We start from the raw sequence: 18,820 nt of genomic DNA on the forward strand, positions 1-18,820 counted from the left end.
CAAGTTGCAGCGTTATCTAGCCTCATGCTCGCCTAGTGGCATGGTCAATTCTGGAGCTCAGTTGGTAAAATATGATTTCAGTTTATTTTTCTTTGTTCAGATTCATAATTCAATGCCATCCCAAAACTCTTCTCCACTGAGAAAGGGATGGCTCATACTGAGATATGGTACATACTGACAACGTGCCAAGAACGAGCTCATTGTTGTCAGACCATAGTATCTGGCAGATCCCAGCCAAATCTAGGGCAGGGTGTAAGAATACGGTGGGACGCACGAGTACAAGTTATCACAAAAAGCCTCTCCAGGATCAAGGCTGGAAATCATCAGGACCTGAAGAGCTGGTGGAATAGGGATGCCGACTCTATCTGGAGACACTCCTGAAAGTTTGATTACATGACATTCTGCCTGTGCAACATTAGGCCACCTGACTTCTACAAATGTGTTTTAAGCTTACCTGATAAAGATCAAGTCTCCTGTTGTTGACAATCTTTGTGGTTGTGAGCCTGCAGCTGTTCTGAGAAGTTTCAAGAATCAGGAGGTCGCCTGAGAACAGGTGAAGTGAGAAATCCAAGGGTAGGGAAAAAGGGGAACCAATTCTCTCATCTCTCCCACCAAGCCCGCTACCCTCATTCCCTATTCCCCCTCTGTTCACAACTTGGCAGCCCCTCCATCCCACCTCCCTCCACTTCAAAATCAGGGCCCTATCCTTAACTCCCAATCTAATTAGCAGTTCCCAATTTTTATGTAAAGGAGATCTCTTCTGAGTAAAGTTGCTATAGTCATAGGTTGCTCTTTCCTTTAAAGAGGAGAGATGATTTAATCCAAGAATCACCACACCTCAGGCAAGGGGCAAGTTGACTATGTTTTTCTATAAAGTTTTTCTATGTTTCTATTTCGACAAGGTCCTTTAAGAGACTTTTTGGTAAGTATGTGGGACTTAGTAAGATAGAGGGTTACAGGTAAGCCTAGTAATCTCTAAGGTAAAAACTGCAGCAGGCGACGGTGCAGATGGACCTTGGGGTCCTTGTGCATGAGTCGCAAAAACCCAGCTTGCAGGTGCAGCAGGTGGTCAGGAAGGCGAATGGGATGCTGGCCTTCATAGCGAGGGGGATTGAATATAAAAGTAGGGAGGTCTTGCTGCGGCTGTATAGGGCATTGGTGAGGCCGCAGCTGGAGTACTGTGTGCAGTTTTGGGCGCCGCACCTGCGCAAAGATATTTTGGCCTTGGAGGGAGTGCAGAGGAGGTTTACTAGGCTGATGCCGGAGTTGATGGGGTTGAGCTATGAGGAGAGGCTGAATAAACTAGGCTTGTACTCGTTAGAGTTTAGAAGAATGAGGGGAGATCTCATTGAGACTTATAAGATGATGAATGGGATGGATAGGATAGAGGTGGAGAGACTCTTCCCGCTCAAAGGATAGTAGGACTAGGGGGCACAGCCTCAAGATAAAGGGGGGGCGGTTTAGAACAGAGTTGAGGAGGAACTTCTTCACTCAAAGGGTGGTGAATCTCTGGAATTCTCTGCCCGTTGAAGTGGTGGAGGCTACCTCGGTAAATATTTTTAAGACGCGGGTTGATGGGTTTTTGATAAGAGAGGGGATTAAGGGTTATGGGGAGAGGGCGGGAATGTGGAACTGAGCCACGACAGATCAGCCATGATCTTATTGAATGGCGGGGCAGGCTCGAAGGGCTAGATGGCCTACTCCTGCTCCTATTTCTTATGTTTGGCACAACCTGTGGGCCGAAGGGCCTGTATTGTGCTGTAGCTTTTCTATGTTGAGGTGGGATCTTCATAATAACCTCAGGTGGAAGGGGAACTGAACCCATGTTGTTGGCATCATTCTGCATTACATAGCTGAGCTAACCAGCAATGAAGCCTCTCGATATCTGTTTGCCTATGCTGTGCAAGCAGTCGATTCTAGAGATTGAACACATTTTCTGTCATTGCAGACTTTTAATTTATTACATCATATGTATTGGTATACAGTGAAAAATGTTGTTTCTTGGGCACTATGCAGATGGATAAAAAACTCCATAACACAATGGCCATTATTTTTACACGCACACAGCTGCCTCGCATTTACCAATATGTCTGGTATTTTAAACTGTAAACTGACTTAATGTAACAAAGGCTGTCTGTGGTTCATAATCTGAGTGCCTGTAGTTTCAAAGTGCACTTGGTATACATAAAAATGAAATTATTTGGGACCTTCAGTGAGTGGCAGCTTTCTGAGAATGTACATTGAAACACAGAAAGGAGCCATTCAGCCCATTGTGTTTAATCTGAGCCAGCCAAAGAAAAAGAGATAACAAAACCAGCCATTTATTTTGTTCCCACTTTGCAGCACCTGGTCTGTAGCCTTGCCAGTTACTGCATTTCAGGTGCAAATCCAAGTATTTTTTTAAATAAGTTGAGCATTTCACCTGTACCAATTTGGGTAAAGGATTTCAAACACCTACCACTTTCCAGGTGAAGAAGTTTTCCTCATGCCTTTTCTAATTATACCAATCATCTTAAATCCATTCCACCCCTGGCAATTAACCCCTCATCGAAGGAAACAAGTCTTTGCTGACGACCCTAGCAAGATCCCTCATAATTTTGTACAACTCATTTAGGTCACCAATCAGCCTCCTCTGTTCTAAGGAAAACAATCCTAGCCTATCCAGTCTTTCTTCATAACTGCAATTTGAACTCTGGCAACAATTTTCTAAATTTCCTCAATTTGCTCCAGAACAACTGTGCCCTTCCAGAATTGTACACAAAATTCCAGCTGTGGCCTAACCAACATTATATCCCTCCTTTTATATTGAACACCTCATCCAATAAAGGAAAGCATTCTTTAAGCTTTTGTTACCATCTTATCCACCTGTGCTGACACCTTCAGCGACCTATAGAAATGCACTTAAGATCTCTCACTTCTTAATATTTTCAATATCCTGCCATTTATTGAGTAATGCTTTGCTTTGTTGCTGTCTTGACATGCATTACCATGTGGACTGAATTCCTTTTGCCACATTTCCACCCACTCAACCAAACCATTGGCATAGTTCTGGAGACAACAGCTATTCTCTTCATTATCAATGACATGGCCAATTTTTATGTCATCTGCAAATTTCCCAGTTGTGCCTCCTGCATTAATGTCCAAATTATTAATACATACAAAAACAGCAAGGGCCCAACATCAAGTCCTGTGGAATGCCACTGGAAACCATTTTCCATTCACAAAAGCCTTCATCGAACATTACGCTTTGTTTCCTGTCACTGAGCCAATTTTGGATCCAACTCATCAACTTCCCCTGTATCCTATGGGATTTCGCCTTTCTGGTCAGTCTGTTATGTGGGATTTTGCCAAATGCTTAAAATCTACGTAGACAACATCTACTGAACTTCCCTCATCAATCCTCTTTCTTACTTCCTCAAAAAAATTGATTAAGTTAGTAAGACACAATCTTCCCTTAACTAAACCATGATGAATCATGCCTCTCGGTGACAGTTTATCCTGTCTCTCAGAATCGGTTCCAATAATCTGCCCACCAAAGTCAGACTGACCAGCCTATAATGCTCTGTCCTATTCCACGCACCCTTTTAAAATAATGGTCCAACATTTGCAGACCTTCATTCCTCTGGTAACTTGCCTGTATCTAGTGAGGATTGGAAAATGATCTTCAGAGAATCTGCTATTTCCTCCCTGGCTTCCTTCAATAGCCTGGAATATACTTCATCTGGCCCTGGTGATTTATCTACCTTCAAGGATGGCATTTCCTCCAAGAGAGGTGGTGTAGTGCTATTGACACTGGACTAGTAATCCAGAGTCTCAGAGTATTGATCTGGGGACCTGGGTTGGAATCCCACCACAGCAGATGGTAATACAAACAAAACAACAAAGAACAAAGAACAACCCAGCACGGGAAACAGGCCCTTCGGCCCAACAAGCCCACGCCGCCACATCACCCTACACCTATTCTACCCTGCGTATCTACAAATAGAACCCCTGACTTAGCCAGATTCAGGGGAGAATAGTGTCAATTTGGTAAAACCAATCAGCCTAAGAGCACATCTTTGGGGTGTGGGAGGAAACCGGAGCGCCCGGAGGAAACCCACGCAACCACAGGGAGAATGCACAAACTCCCACAGACACAGGCCCAAATCCATGTATCTGCACAGCTAGCAGTGCTAGTCACCGAGCTGTTGCGGCGCCCGTCTACCGGTCCAGGATCAAGCACACACACCGACACGAAGTACTAGGCCACTCCCAGAACCTCCAGGAGCAGCCCACGCACAACCCACCGTGTGCATGCCCCTCGTTTGACAACGAGGTGGACCTCCACCTGCGGAGTGAAAAGACAAAACGTTAATCACAAGCCTGCCTTTCCGGTGTCTCCCGAGGTTCTAACCCTTATTCAATAACCCCTACCATAACCCTCCATCCTCGTTTCACTCATGTGCCTATCTAACTGAACCTTAAACGAGTCCAACGTTCCCGCCTCCACCACCCCACTCGGTAGCGCGTTCCATACCCCCACTACTCTCTGCGTAAAGAACCTTCCTCTCATATCCAAATTATACCTCTCCCCCCTCACCCTTAAATCATGTCCTCTTGTATTCGTAACCAATCTAGGGAGCAGTCTCTCACTATTGACCCTGTCTATTCCCTTCAGTATCTTATATACCTCTATCATGTCACCCCTCAATCTCCGTCTTTCCAAAGAGAAAAGTCCCAGTTTCTCCAACCTTTCCTCGTAACCCAACCCCTCCATGCCAGGCAACATCCTGGTAAACCTCCTCTGCACCCTTTCCAGAGCCTCCACGTCCTTCCGGTAGTAAGGTAACCAGAACTGGACGCAGTACTCCAAATGCGGTCTAACCAACGTTCTATACAACTGAAGCATTAGACGGCAGCTTTTAAACTCTATACCTCTTCCTATAAAGGCTAGCATTCCATAAGCCTTCCTGACAACATTCTCCACTTGTGTCACAACCTTCATGGATTTGTGAACCTGCACTCCCAGATCCCTCTGTGTTTCTATACTCCTAATTTGTCTACCTTTAATCACATAGCTCCTCTCTACATTATTCCTTCCAAAATGCATCACCTCACATTTGTCAGGATTAAATTCCATCTGCCACCTATCTGCCCAATGCACCAACCTATCTATATCCTGTTGTATCACCTGACAATCCACTTCAGTACCCGCCAACCCTGCCATCTTGGTGTCATCAGCAAACTTGCTGATCACACCACCTATGCTCTCTTCCAAGTCATTTATGTAGACTACAAAGAGAGGTCCCAGTACCGAGCCCTGCGGCACACCACTGGTCACTGGCCTCCAGCTGGACAATATTTGAATTCAATAAAATTAAATGTCTAATGATGACCATGAAACCATTGTTAGTGTAAAAATCCATCTGGTTCACTAATGTCCTTTAGGGAAAAAAATCTCTCGTCCTTAGCTGATCTGGCCTACATGTGACTCCAAATCCACAGTGATGTGGTTGACTGTTAAATGCACTCAGGGATGGGCAATAAATGCTGGCCCAGCCAGCGATGCCCAGATCCTATGAACAAATACAATAAAAAAAGTCTTCTCCTATTATGCTTATTGTATTAAAATTTCACACTCCTCCTCTAACCATAATGCTCCACAGACAAAACAATAATTAAGGACCCTGCCCACATCATCTGCACTAAGTCAGAAGTTACCAACATTTCATACAGATTTCAACACATTAAGAGTCCATTACGCGTTAAGTCTAGTCATTATGGAGCAGGGATCACATCCCGTGTGTCAAACTATATTACCAAAACAAATGGTGTGCAAGCCTACGACTGCATTTGCACACTATTTACACATTGTTCACACACAACTGCAGTAAAATGATTCCCCTTTGTTATGTTAAAGATTATGTAAAGAGGGTCAGGGTTAATGTTGGATCAAATTGATCTGCAGGTCAAAATTTGATGGATTGAGACCTGAACTGCAGACCTCAGATCACATTATAAATATAATCTGCAACTCAGATTCCAAAAGGCAGACCATTAGAGGGCAAGGCCAGAGCTCTACCAGGGGGAAATAAATTGGAATACTACGGAAAACGCTCACAAAATTAACTGTCTCCCTTGAGGATAATGGTAAAAAGCATTTTAATCTCCTTAATTTACCAAATTGTCCCATGTACAAGTATAGCAATGTTGATTACCAGTCAAACTCTCAATTACAACCCAGTTCTGGAAGGGGCCGCTAGAACTGAAGTAAGCTTGATAGTTATTTGCTCATATTTTGAGAGAGCATGAACAGATTATGGAGGCTGTCATGATCAAATATTATGATTGCTCTATAATATCTGAATGGAGAAAGACCACAGAAAGCTGCAGCATTGAGGGTTCTGGGGTTTTGTAGACAGGTGAGGTCCCAGAGGACTGGAGGATAGCAAATGTGGTACCGTCGTTTAAAAAGGGTAGGAGGGATAACCCTGGTAACTATAGGCCGGTGAGTTTGGCGTCAGTGGTAGACAAGTTGATGGAGAGGATTCTTAGGGATAGGATGTACGAGCACTTACAGTGTTGCGACCTGATTAGGGATACGCAGCATGGCTTTGTAAAGGGGAAATCTTGCCTTACGAATCTGGTAGAATTTTTTGAGGAGGTGACAAAAACGGTCAATGAAGGACGAGCCATTGATGTCATCTATATGGATTTCAGTAAGGCGTTTGACAAAGTCCCTCATGGTAGGTTGGTTGAAAAGATTAAGGCTCATGGAATACAAGGCCAGGTATCTAGATGGGTTGAGAACTGGCTTGGTAAGAGGAGACAGACAGTAGTAGTGGAAGGGTCCTTTTCTAGCTGGAGGTCTGTCACTAGTGGTGTGCCGCAGGGCTCAGTACTGAGACCTCTTTTTGTAGTATATATAAATGACTTGGAAGAGGGAGTAAGTGGTGTGATCAGCAAATTTGCAGATGACACTAAGATAGCTGGATTGGCAGGCAGTGAGGAGCAGTGTCTGGCAATACAACAGGACATAGATGGGCTGGTATATTGGGCAGATATGACAAATGGAGTTTAATCCTGATAAATGTGAGGTGATGCATTTTGGCCGAAATAATGTAGCGGAGAGTTATATGATAAAGGATAGACATATAAAGAGTATAGAAACGCAGCGGGACCTGGGGGTACAAGCACACAAGTCTTTGAAGGTGGCAGTACAAGTGGAGAAGGCTGTGAAGAAAGCTTATGGTATGTTGGCCTTTATAGGAAGGGGTACAGAGTACAAGAGCTGGAATCTAATGTTGTAGTTGTATAGAACGTTGGTTAGGCCGCATTAGGAGTACTGTGTCCAGTTCTGGTCACCTTACTACCGGAAAGACATGGAGACCCTGGAGAGATTGCAGAGGTGGTTTACCAGGATGCTGCCTGGTATGGAAGGACTGGGTTTTGAGGAAAGATTGAGCAAATTGGGGCTGTTTTCCCTTGAAAGATGGCGACTGAGGGGAGATGTAATAGAGGTATATAAGATTATGATGGCTATAGATAAACAGTGGTAAGCTATTTCCAATGTTAGAAACGTACACTATGAGGGGCCAAGGGCTTAGAGTGAGGGGGGAAGAGGTAAAACACGGATATTAGAGGGAGGTTTTTCATACAGAGGGTAGTGAGGGTATGGAATGCTCTGCCAAGCAAGGTGGGGGAGGCAGGCACGCTGGAGTTGTTTAAGAGTTACTTAGACAGGCACATGAGTGGGTTGGAGATGGAAGGATATAGGAGATTGTTTTAAATAAGGGACGTCCCTGGTAATGTATAAGGATGTGGAATGATAATGTTTTTCTCTTTTAATTCACAGGTTTTAAGTCGGTCTGCCTTGTTGTCCAACGAGGGGCATACATGTGATGGGTCGTACAAGGGCTGCTCTTGGATGTTCGAGAATAGCCTAGTACTTCATGTCGTTAGTGTGCGCTTAAACTGGACCAGATGCTGGGCAACACGACAGCTCAGTGACTATCACTGTTTGCTGTGCAGACACATGGATTTGGGCCAGTGTCTGTGGGTGTTTGCGCATTCTCCCCGTGCTTGCATGGGTTTTCTCCGGGTGCTCCGGTTTCCTCCCACACCCCAAAGATGTGCTATTAGGCTGATTGGAGGTAATAAATTGTCCCTAAGTTAGTTTTCCCTCAATGTGGAATGCCATAAGCATAGATAAGGGTCATGGGTGGAGGGGGGACTGGTAATGTTAAAATAGCGGCACGGGTTTGTTGGGCCAAAGGGCTTATTTCCCAGGCTGTTTTTGTTCTTTGTTTTCATGCATAAATCACAAAAACCTAGCATGCAAGTTCAACAGGTAACAGGGAAGGCAAATGGAATACTGGCTTTTATTTCAAAAAGGAATGGGGTATAAAAATAGGGAAGTCTTGCTAAAATTATAAGATATGAGTTAGACCACACCTGGAATACTGTGAACAGTTGCGGTCTCCTTATCCAAGTAAAGATACTGACATTGGAGGCTTCCCAGAAAAGGTTCACTAGGTTGATCATGGGTATGAGGTTGAGTAAGCTGGGCTGGTATTCATTGGAGTTTAGAAGAATGAGAACAAAGAGAACAAAGAAAAGTGTAGCACAGGAACAGGCCTTTTGGCTCTCCAAATGTGTGCCAATCATGATGCCCTAATGAAATGAATAAAAACTTCTGTCCTTATTTGGCCCATATCCATCTACTCCCTCCCTATTCATGTATCCATCCAGGTTGCTAATGTGATCTTGTTCTGGATCTTTGGATTACTAGTCTGGTGACAATACTAGGCCACTGCCTGTGTTGACAGGATAAGTGAAAACGCATGGGAGGAGGTCCATGTGGACAGAAATATTAGCGTAGATCAGCTGGCCTATTTCAGATTGAATACAATAATATGCCAGCATCTAGTTGAAAACCATATTTACATTTCTCCAACTAAGTTACTTACATTGCTTATTTTTATATGTAGAGATCAATAATAAGTAACTATAAATGAAGAAACCATTCACAGGAAAATTATTAGCCCAAAACATACCTGTCCGAATCTGGTCCATTCTTGGTAATGATCAACTTAATTTTGCCAAGGCCACCGACAGGAGCCCGGTCAGAGCCTGTGGTGAACTGCAGAAACTGACGCTTTTGTTCTTCTGGGAGACTGTGGGTTATCCCCCAGAAATCTCTAGAAAAATGTTCAGGAGGGAAGGAATTAAAAAAAACTTTTGTACTATGAAGTTGGTATTAGATCATTTTAATCAAATTTTTGTGCTGTCCAAGCTTTAGGATATCTTGTGCGCCAATTGCCAGGATTTAATTTACTCGTTACACTTTTTGCATTAATTTTGAGCTGGATTAATATTGGGTAAAATTAAGGAAAATATACAATCCATATTTTATGCAAGCCCATGTTTTGATCTATTAAAGTGCTAATTTTATCTTATATAGCAATTTTAATGTTAAAAGATAAAATACTACTGACCACTTAAATGCAAAATAAAAGTTTATTTCAGAAACAGACGAATTTTCTAGGGAATACATTACCTATTTCCTTCCTGTTTTGTAAGTGCAAGACAAAAAAAGGATTCCTGTCCCCAGAGCTTGGAGATTGGATCATTAAATACTAGGTCATTGAATATATTCAAAGTTGAGTTAGCTAGATTTTTGATTAACAAGAAAGTTGAGGGTTATCTGGGGCAGGCAGTGATGTGGATTTAAGCCCAAAGTCTTATTGAATGATGCAGCAGGCTTGAGGAGCCAAATGGCCTACTCCTACTCCAAATTCTTGAGTGTTGAGATGCTACTACAGCAACAATACTTCTGGCTTGGAGCAATATTCTCCCTAAAATAGTTCCACTGAACACTACTGAAAATGCACCAAACACCAGAATCTAATCTGGAAAAGCATTATTGCACCATGTTATGCCAAGTATGTGAAAAATTTAAATGAGACTCACAGCTGACAACGAAGATTATAATTACCTTTATCCATTAATTATTAGTCTGCTGCATTCAGAGTCATAGAGGTTTACAGCATGGAAACAGGGCCTTCAGCCCAACTTGTCCACGCAGCCCAATTTTTACCATTAAGCTAGCCCAAATTGCCCAGGTTTGGCCCATATTCCTCTATACCAATCCTACCTATGTAACTGTCTACCCCGTGTGAAAAAATTGTCCTTCTAGACGCTTTTTCATCTCTCCCCTCACCTTAAGTCTACGCCTTCTAGTTTTAGATTCCCCTATTTTTGGGAAAAGATGCTGGCAATCTATCTTATCTATGCCCCTCATTATTTTATAGACCTCTATAAGATCATCCCTAAGCCTCCTATGCTCCAGGGAAAATATCCCAGTCTATCCAGCCTCTCCTTATAATTCAAACCATCAAGTCCCAGAAGCGTTCTAGTTTAATAATATCCTTTCTATAACAGGGTGACCTGAACTGTATACAGTATTCCAAGTGTGACCGTACCAATGTCTTGCACAACTTCAACTAGATGTCCCAACTCCTGTATTCAATAGTCTGACCAATGAAGCCAAGCATGCCAAATGCCCTCTTCACTAACCTGTCCACCTATGATTCCACTTTCAAGGAGCTATGAACCTATACACCTAGACTTCTTTGTTCTATAACTCAATCCCCACCTAGACTTCTTTGTTCTATAACTCAATCCCAACACACTACCATTAACTGAATAAGTCTTGCCCTGGTTCGATCTACCAAAATGCAGCATCTTGCATTTATCTAAATTAAACTCCATCTGCCATTCATCAGTCCACTGGCTCAATTGATCAAGATCCTGGTGCAATCCTAGATAACCTTCTTCACTGTCAACGATGCTACCCATTTTGATGTCATCTGCAAACTTACAGACCATGCCTCCTAAATTCTCATCCAAATCATTAATACAATTATCAAATAACAGTGGACCCAGCACTGATCCCTGAGGCACACTGCTGGTTACAGGCCTCCAGTTTGAAAAACCACCCTCCTTCTGTTGTCAAGCCACCAATTGGATCCCGTAAGATTTAACCTTATGCAACAACCTACCATGCAGTACAAGGCCTTGTCAAAATCCTCGTAGGCAACATTCCTTCTAAGCATCGAGGGAAAGGCCAATTTAGAAGGATGTTTAGACATTGGATATGGAAGGTGCAGAAAGTGGCATACCAGTGTGAGCAGAAAGACAAAATACCTTACTATCCTAGATTCCTTTGTGAATCCTCCATCATACTCTGTGGCCTCTTCAAGTGCATGAAAATCCAGATTCTGGAAAATAATGAAAGAATGGATTACAAAAATCAACTGCCTTGTAAATCTGCTACAGGAAATAGAGAGGGTGGAATTTTACAAGATTTTTCTAAATGTCCAGCTAGTGCGAAAATGGGAGAGCTGCTTTTTTGGACAAGTTTTCATCATATACACTGTCTCTGAAAAGATGGGCTAGTTTCAAGCCAGAGAGACTGTCGGCTGGGCTTAATTCACTAATCAGCCTGTAGAGGGATGTATTGCTCATTTGCAGACCTGTGATGCTGCACATGCGTACTAGCAGTAGCAGGGTCTGACAGACAGAGAGCTGTCTGGCCCCTGCTACAGCAGGTAGCCTCAACCAGCAATCACAGGGGCCCATGGCCTGAGATGCAGCCCCCGCCGCCCTGATTGATCGCGGCCCCATTCCAGCCCCCACCGGTCATATGCAGAGTGACGGCAGCAGGCCGCCTTCCCTTCCTTCCCTCCCCACTGATCTCAGACAAAGTGACAGCAGGCCTCCCCACCCCCACTGACCCTGTTCCCACAGTCCCCAGCCCCTGGCCCTACCCAGTGGACAGTGCCAAAGTGCCCAGTAGGCATTGTTCTGGTGCCAGGTAGGTGGTGCCATGGTGGCACACTGCCAGTCAGACTGCCCAGGGGGCATTCCAGCCTTGCATTTGCCTCCCCGCAGCCTCAATGGCGTCCCGTTCCACTGGCGAACCCAACATGACTGTTTCCCTTTCATGAAGAACAGGCGTTTTCTTCACCAGTGTACACTTTTCCCGGTAAGGCCATAAAGGCTAGTTAGCTGGGATGATTTGAGTGCCGAGCTCGTGAAGCAGATGTAAAGTAGGATTTCAATAAATTTAAATTAATCTGCCTCTCGCCCATTTCTGACTAGAGGCTGACCATGCCAGAAATCTAGGTGTCGTAAAATTACGATAAGCTCAATTTTATGCCCTTTCCTGCTGCAAAGAGGTTGTAAGATATCTAATAGGATTAAAGTTTATTTATTAGCCTCGCAAGTAGGCTTACATTCACACTGCAATGAAGTTACTGTGAAAACCCCCTTAGTTGCCACACTCCGGCGCCTGTTCGGTACACTGGAGGAGAATTTGGCATGGTCAATGCACCAAACCAGCACGTCTTTTGGGCTGTGGAAGGAAACCCATGCAGACACGGGGCGAACATGCAGACTCCGCACCAACAGTAACTCGAGCCGGGAATCAAACCCAGATCCTTGGCGCTGTGAGGCAGCAGTGCTAACCACTGTGGCGGAAAGAAAGAAAATTCAGAGACAGATCATACCAGAATCATGAAAAGATAGAATTTTAAAAAGATTTTGAAGAGAGAGAGACTGGTAGCAAGGCAATGTGGTTTGGCATCCGGTTACCTGACTTAGCGGGAGTTGTGCAAAGGGACAATGCTGATCCATTTCAGAAATTAGAAGGAACGATAATCCAGAGAGCAGAGGGAAGGAGCATGATATGAAACAGGAGGAAGATATTATAGAACAAATGAGTGGGGGAATTTGAAAATATGAGGATGAGGACATTAGAATATACTGAGGGACAAAATTGTCCTGTTCGACCCATCACATCAACCTATTCCTGCCCCACAGAACTCATTTCTTCTCATCTTGACTTCATACTCTCTCCCCTTGTCCAGTCTCTTCCCATTCATGAGTTCGCTGATGCCCCATATTATATCCACAATTTCCAGTGGCCTGGCCCAAGACACCTTCTCTTCACTATGGATGACCAATCCCCCTGCACCTCCGTCCCCCACCAGAATGGTCTTCTCTGAGCTGGGGTCTGAACAATCCCTGTCCATCACCACTCTGCTCTGCCTTGCTCAACCTGTTTCTCACTCAACAATTTCTCCTTTAGCTTGTCTAAATTTCTGCAAATAAAAGTGTGGCTATGGGCCTCAGTTATGCCCATCTTTTTGCGGGGTATGTGGAACATTCTTTGCATCAGTCCTACTCATGCCCACTTCCATACACTTTTTCCATTACATTGATGACTGTATCAGTGCCAATTTATGTTCCTGCCTGGACCTGGAAAGATTTGGCGATTTTGCTTCCAATTTGCACCCTTCTCACCTACACACAGTATAACTCTGACATTTCCCCACCCTTCCTTGAACTCTGTCTCACATTCCAGTGATAGGCTGACCGCTAATATTCATAATAAGCCTACTAACTCCGACTGCTACTTCAACTACAGTCTTCACATCCCACTTTGTGAGGACTCCATCTCATCATCCCAGTTTCTCTACATCACATCGATTCTGAAGGTGGCACCTTCCAAAATGGCACTTCCGATACGTTTTCTTTTTTCCTGAAACAAAGGCTCTCCCCCTCTCTCCTTGTGAATCTTTGGAATTTTCTACTCAAGAGGATTGCAGATGCTCCATTGTTAAGTATACTTAAGGCTGAGATAGGTTGTGTCTATTAAGAAATCAACAAGGTGTTTAGAAGGAAAATGTAGTTGAGACCAATTAGCTGTTACCAAATTAAATGGCAAAACAGCCCCAAGGGACCATATGCTCTATTCTTGCTTTTAATTCTTATGCTCTTGCATCCAAACAATCTCATGTAGGTTATAGAATTGTTCTTTCCCCATCTCGACAACCAATTTAGGTGTTAAAAATTTAATGCAACTAGATACATTTAGCCAAGACGAGAACTTATTTGCATCTTATCTAAGGACAAATTTAGTAGAGAATCTCGGCCCATTTACATTAAAGTGGAATAAGTCTGATTTTTTTTTCACTGTCACATAGTCTCTAGTGTTAAAGTCCTTGGGAGTATCAGGGTCAAGAATCTATTACCTTTGTTCTTTACTAAGATTACTGTTACAATTGTACCATACCATCAGTATCAACAGATAAAAGAATAGCAAATTAAAACACTCTTTCGTTTGTGTATAATACTTTTGGTGAATTTAAGTGTGGAATTAACTAAGCAATACTCACTCTGCTGCCGCAAATTAGCTGTTCAATTTCTTCTGGTCTGAAAAGGTATTTTAAAGGAGACTCATTTGTGACCATTTGGAAACCTCGATTGAATGCTCGGAATTGCTTTTCCACTGATTGGTTCAAAATATAGTTGGAATATAGTTGAACAAATTCCTGCATCAAAAGGGACATGTTAGAAGCCTAAATAAGACAGTTAACTTAAATATTTAAAAATTTATATTTCCTGCCATGACAAAATCAATTGTCATATTAAAATAAAACAATGTTTCTGCAAAATGTAATTAATTCCTATGTCATAGCCTAATACGCTTCTAAGTTTGCTATGAGAAAGAAGTCTGCAATAATTATGCTCAAATTAGTTTTAAATCATGCTGACTAACAAGCAGCATTTCCTGTAAGCTGCACTGCAACTCATGCACTAATTGACTGCATTGAGCAGCCACAGAAAAAAATTTAGAGAGGGGTACAGCTAAATTAGTCAGGGAATGTCAAATAGAGGGGATATTGATGCTTGAAGAGAAAAACATTGCACCGCTATGGGGAAAAGGATGGGAGTGGTTTTAGTTAAGTTATTTTTGCAGAGAGCTGGCATGGTTGTCATTGTCAGAGTTAGCTGCCCCTTGATCTAAAGATGACATGACATCAGGTAGTAGGTTTATACCACGGGTTTTCATACGACTGAATAGGCCGATTCTCAGATCTCTGGGCAGATGGGACACAACATTCCACGAAGCACTAGAATCTGGAATGCAGCATTTGGTTACTTTTCTTCTCCACTACAATTCTGTCTCATCATTAAGCATGAAGCAACTGTAATGGACAAGTGTTACTTTTTTGAGCAACTGGTCACAGGCTCCTCCTAGTCATTAACATCAATGCTGACTGCTTCATTTAGAGCTTCAGAGTGTCTTTGAAGTGTTTTCTTTTCCTCCCCAGGAACATTGGCCAGTTGAGAGATGTAGGGGAGATGCTTTTCAGCCATCTGCACATAGCGTCCAGTCCATCAAGGTTGATTTTAGAGGAATTCTATCTGAATGTTTGTAGAAATTCAAGAACACCAGCATTGTTTAACAGTCCTCCCACTGAATCTGGAGAATACAGCAGAGGTATTGCTGATAGAATTTCTCCAGTGCTTTTATGTGCCATTGATACACAGTTCAAGTCTCACTGCACTATAGGAACGTGGTTCTGTGCACTTCAGCTTCTGTTGACTTGCAGAGCTGGGACTTTGTTGGGAAAATTTCACCCTTTCCCACAGTATCTGCCAGATCCCACCCCAATCCTTCACGCAAACCAGCCTCCCAGCGATTGACTGTCTACACTTCCCGCTGCCTCAGAAAAGCAACCAACATAGTCAAGGACCCCAAGCACCCTGGACATACTTTCTTCACCTTCTCCTGTTGGGAAAAAGATATAAAATTCTGGGGTCATGTACCAACCAAATCAAAACCAGCTTCTTCCCTGCTGCCATCTGACTTTTGAATGGACCTACCTTATATTAAGTTGATCTTTCTCTACATCCTAGTTATGACTGCAGCACTACATTCTACAACCTCGCCTTTCCTTCACAAAATATATGCTGCGCATGTATGGCGCGCAAGAAACAATACTTTTCACCATATACCAGTACGTGTGACGATAATAATTCAAATCAAATCTTTCCCCACTTAATCTATCTCACTGTCATCTTCACATCTGCCATCAGGAAATTTAACAACCAAACCTTTGTTCCCTGCATCCAAGTCAATTATGTAAATTGACAGAAGTTATCAGGACAACTCAATAATAGATTCAGCATTGAAATTAATGCAAGGTTGTGCAGTTGCTATCCTTACATAGGGACACTGGAGAAGGAATAGGCCATTCAGCCCATTGAGCCTGCTCCACCATTCAATACAGTCATAACTAATCATCCACTTCAATGCTTTTTTTCTAAAACTATCCCCATACCTCCTTACATCATTGGTTACCAACTATTTATGCCAGGAAAAGTCAGGACTGCTCAGGAGAAGCAAACTTTTGATGGGACAAAACTGAATATTGAATTATACAGGTGTGGAGTCCTATACTTGAGAATTTATTTAGCGCTGGAGACCTTATTTTAATGAGTTAATGTGTATTAATTCTATTAACATCTTTAATTCAATGGAAATCCTTTGTGAAAAATTGCAATGTTTGAGCTCTGAATTTACAACCACGTACATCAAAATTTATTCCTGCATACTCCAAGAGTTGATCAACGTTCAGAATCTAACAATTTTACTCCAAAAATATAATTACTTCACAGCTATTTAACCACAATGCGAGGCATCACAATTAATGATTAACATTATTAACATAATCCAATAGTTCTCATAATCCATTTCTTCTTTCACTTTCTGTACATGATTAAAATCTTCTTAGGTTTCCTCGTTTAGATGATTCGTGCCTCAGGTGATAAACTATATTAAGTAGAAGGAGGAATTCAAATTATTTAAAACAAAGACTCGATTTCACTCTACAAAATTATGCATAGTGCACCCCTGTGGATCCCTGCACTTCTATACGCTTTACCAGTCAGCAAATCCAGAGCCCCATCAGTACCTATCAATCAGGCTCGGGTAATGTGTAGGAACATCGTGGGATCAATTACACATTAACAGTCTTTCTCACCACTTCCTAGCAGCAGAGGAAATTAGAAGTTACACAAAACCACAAGAATGGAACTTCTTCTCATCAATCTAAGTCATACTGTTGGAACACAGCATTTCATCAGCTTATTTGCCCGTTGAAGTGGTGGAGGCTGCCGCGCTAAATATTTTTAAGACACGGGTTGATAGGTTTTTGATAGGCAAGGGGATTAAGGGTTATGGGGAGAGGGCGGGAATGTGGAACTGAGCCACGACAGATCAGCCATGATCTTATTGAATGGCGGGGCAGGCTCGAGGGGCTAGATGGCCTACTCCTGCTCCTATTTCTTACATTCTTATGTTCTTATTATTTCTGCCCTCTTTTACTGATAGAAGGCCTATTTGCTAAACATAGACAAAGCTAACACCAACCTTTTTATTTTGATTTGTTACTGGAATCTCACCACTGTTTTCTTTCAGATTGTGGATAATCGGCACCCCAAACAGGTCACTATATGATACTTGAAAGGTGATCATCATATCTTCTTCTAAATTCCCTTCATATTCCAGAATGTCTTTCAAACTTCGATATAGTATCTGCAAAAATATTTAAAATTCAAATAATCAATACCTACAGTAGTTCAAAGAGTTGCCCTTAAATGCAGCACCAACCGCATTGCCTAACTTCATCCAGAGTCTCTCAAATGATAACAATTGGTGATGGTACGCCTTGCAATGCCATTTCCAAAATATAACTCAGTTCTCTTCTGAACAGCTGTGTTCATTTTTCTATTTCTAAGACAAGATCATATTAATGTTTAATCTCAAATTTGAAAAGTTAATTACTTCAAAGTTAAGCTATAAAGTCTTCTCCATTTTGTAAAGGGAGGTATTCTAAAACAAACAATATATAGTATCACATTGCATAGGAGCAGCCAGTCCAAGTCAGCATTTATATTCCACCTGAGACACCTTTCATTTTCCCTCATCTAAATCCATCAGAAACCCCACAATATTATTTCTCATTTATATGTCGCTCGAGCCTTCCCTGAAATGCGTTGGTACTACTCATCTCATCCACTTCCAATAAGTGAGATACTGATCCAAGATGGCGCCGAAGCAAGGCAACTTCTTGCAAGCTGTGCACAGCATACCTTCCAGTTCTATCTTTCACTCTTGTTCTATGCTTCTAAAACTTCATTCTCTTTTAAACTCTCAAACAATGCTTTAATTCAATTTCTTACAGACACTACATTGTGCAGTCTCTCGTTTCCTTCTCTATGAATGGTATGCTTTGTCTGTATAGCATGCAAGAAACAATACTTTTCACTGTATGTTAATACATGTGACAATAATAAATCAAATAAAATGCATATTCTCACCATTCCCTTAAAGTGTTGTCTAAATTCTCCATTTAACTTCTTTGGTGAATGTATGTACTGATAGCCTCTAGTTTTGCTCTTCCCCACAAGTGGAAACATTCCCTGTGCCTACTATATCAAGTCTTTTATAAAGAAAGATTTATTAGACATCCCTCAAACCTTATCTTTTCATTGGAAGAAAAATCCCACCTCTTCATCCTCCCAAGCTGATAGGTATATCCTTGCATTTCTGGTACCATCTTTGTCATCTTCTTTGTGCCCACCATATTTTTTATATAATACGTGACTAGAATTGTACAGTCACCCAGATGTGGTCTAAACTTTTCAGTGCAACTCCTTCCCCCACAAACTTTTGAAGTTGCAGACATGGGCAGACGAGATTGCTGAGCATGGTTGCAAAACAGGTAATCAGGAAAGGGCATAGTCAAACCTGATCATGTTCTCAGCTGTAATCCAACTTGAAATACAGGATTGTGGTCAGGTAGAAGAACTTAAGCAAACTACAAGTGCCTCTGCCCAACCAACTCAGTGCTGAGCATGCATTAAATAAAAGACCTTCAGCGTTTATATGGTTTAGCTATTCAAGTAACTGGGGGAAAAAAGC

At 42.3% G+C, this 18,820-nt stretch overlaps 1 protein-coding gene across 4 annotated transcripts in view; it reads right to left on the minus strand.

Annotated features, from left to right (window-relative positions):
- The window catches only part of LOC145342400 (ubiquitin-protein ligase E3A-like), a 41,306-nt gene that overhangs the window by 2,975 nt on the left and 19,511 nt on the right, over positions 1-18,820 (minus strand). For 3 of the 4 annotated variants that reach the window (XM_080187969.1, XM_080187960.1, XM_080187981.1), the window contains 4 exons: positions 17,267-17,431; positions 14,223-14,378; positions 11,188-11,261; positions 9,036-9,179 (listed from right to left, as the gene is read on the minus strand). In XM_080187969.1, coding sequence (XP_080044095.1) covers positions 9,036-9,179; positions 11,188-11,261; positions 14,223-14,378; positions 17,267-17,431 — 539 coding nt within the window. Of the gene's footprint in view, positions 1-454; positions 544-9,035; positions 9,180-11,187; positions 11,262-14,222; positions 14,379-17,266; positions 17,432-18,820 lie in introns of all 4 variants that reach the window. The other variant, XR_013886545.1, reaches the window with a different exon arrangement.

The sequence above is a fragment of the Carcharhinus amblyrhynchos genome, chromosome 1, assembly GCF_965287045.1.
Source record: "Carcharhinus amblyrhynchos chromosome 1, sCarAmb.v2.hapA, whole genome shotgun sequence".
Taxonomy (NCBI): Eukaryota; Metazoa; Chordata; class Chondrichthyes; order Carcharhiniformes; family Carcharhinidae; genus Carcharhinus; species Carcharhinus amblyrhynchos.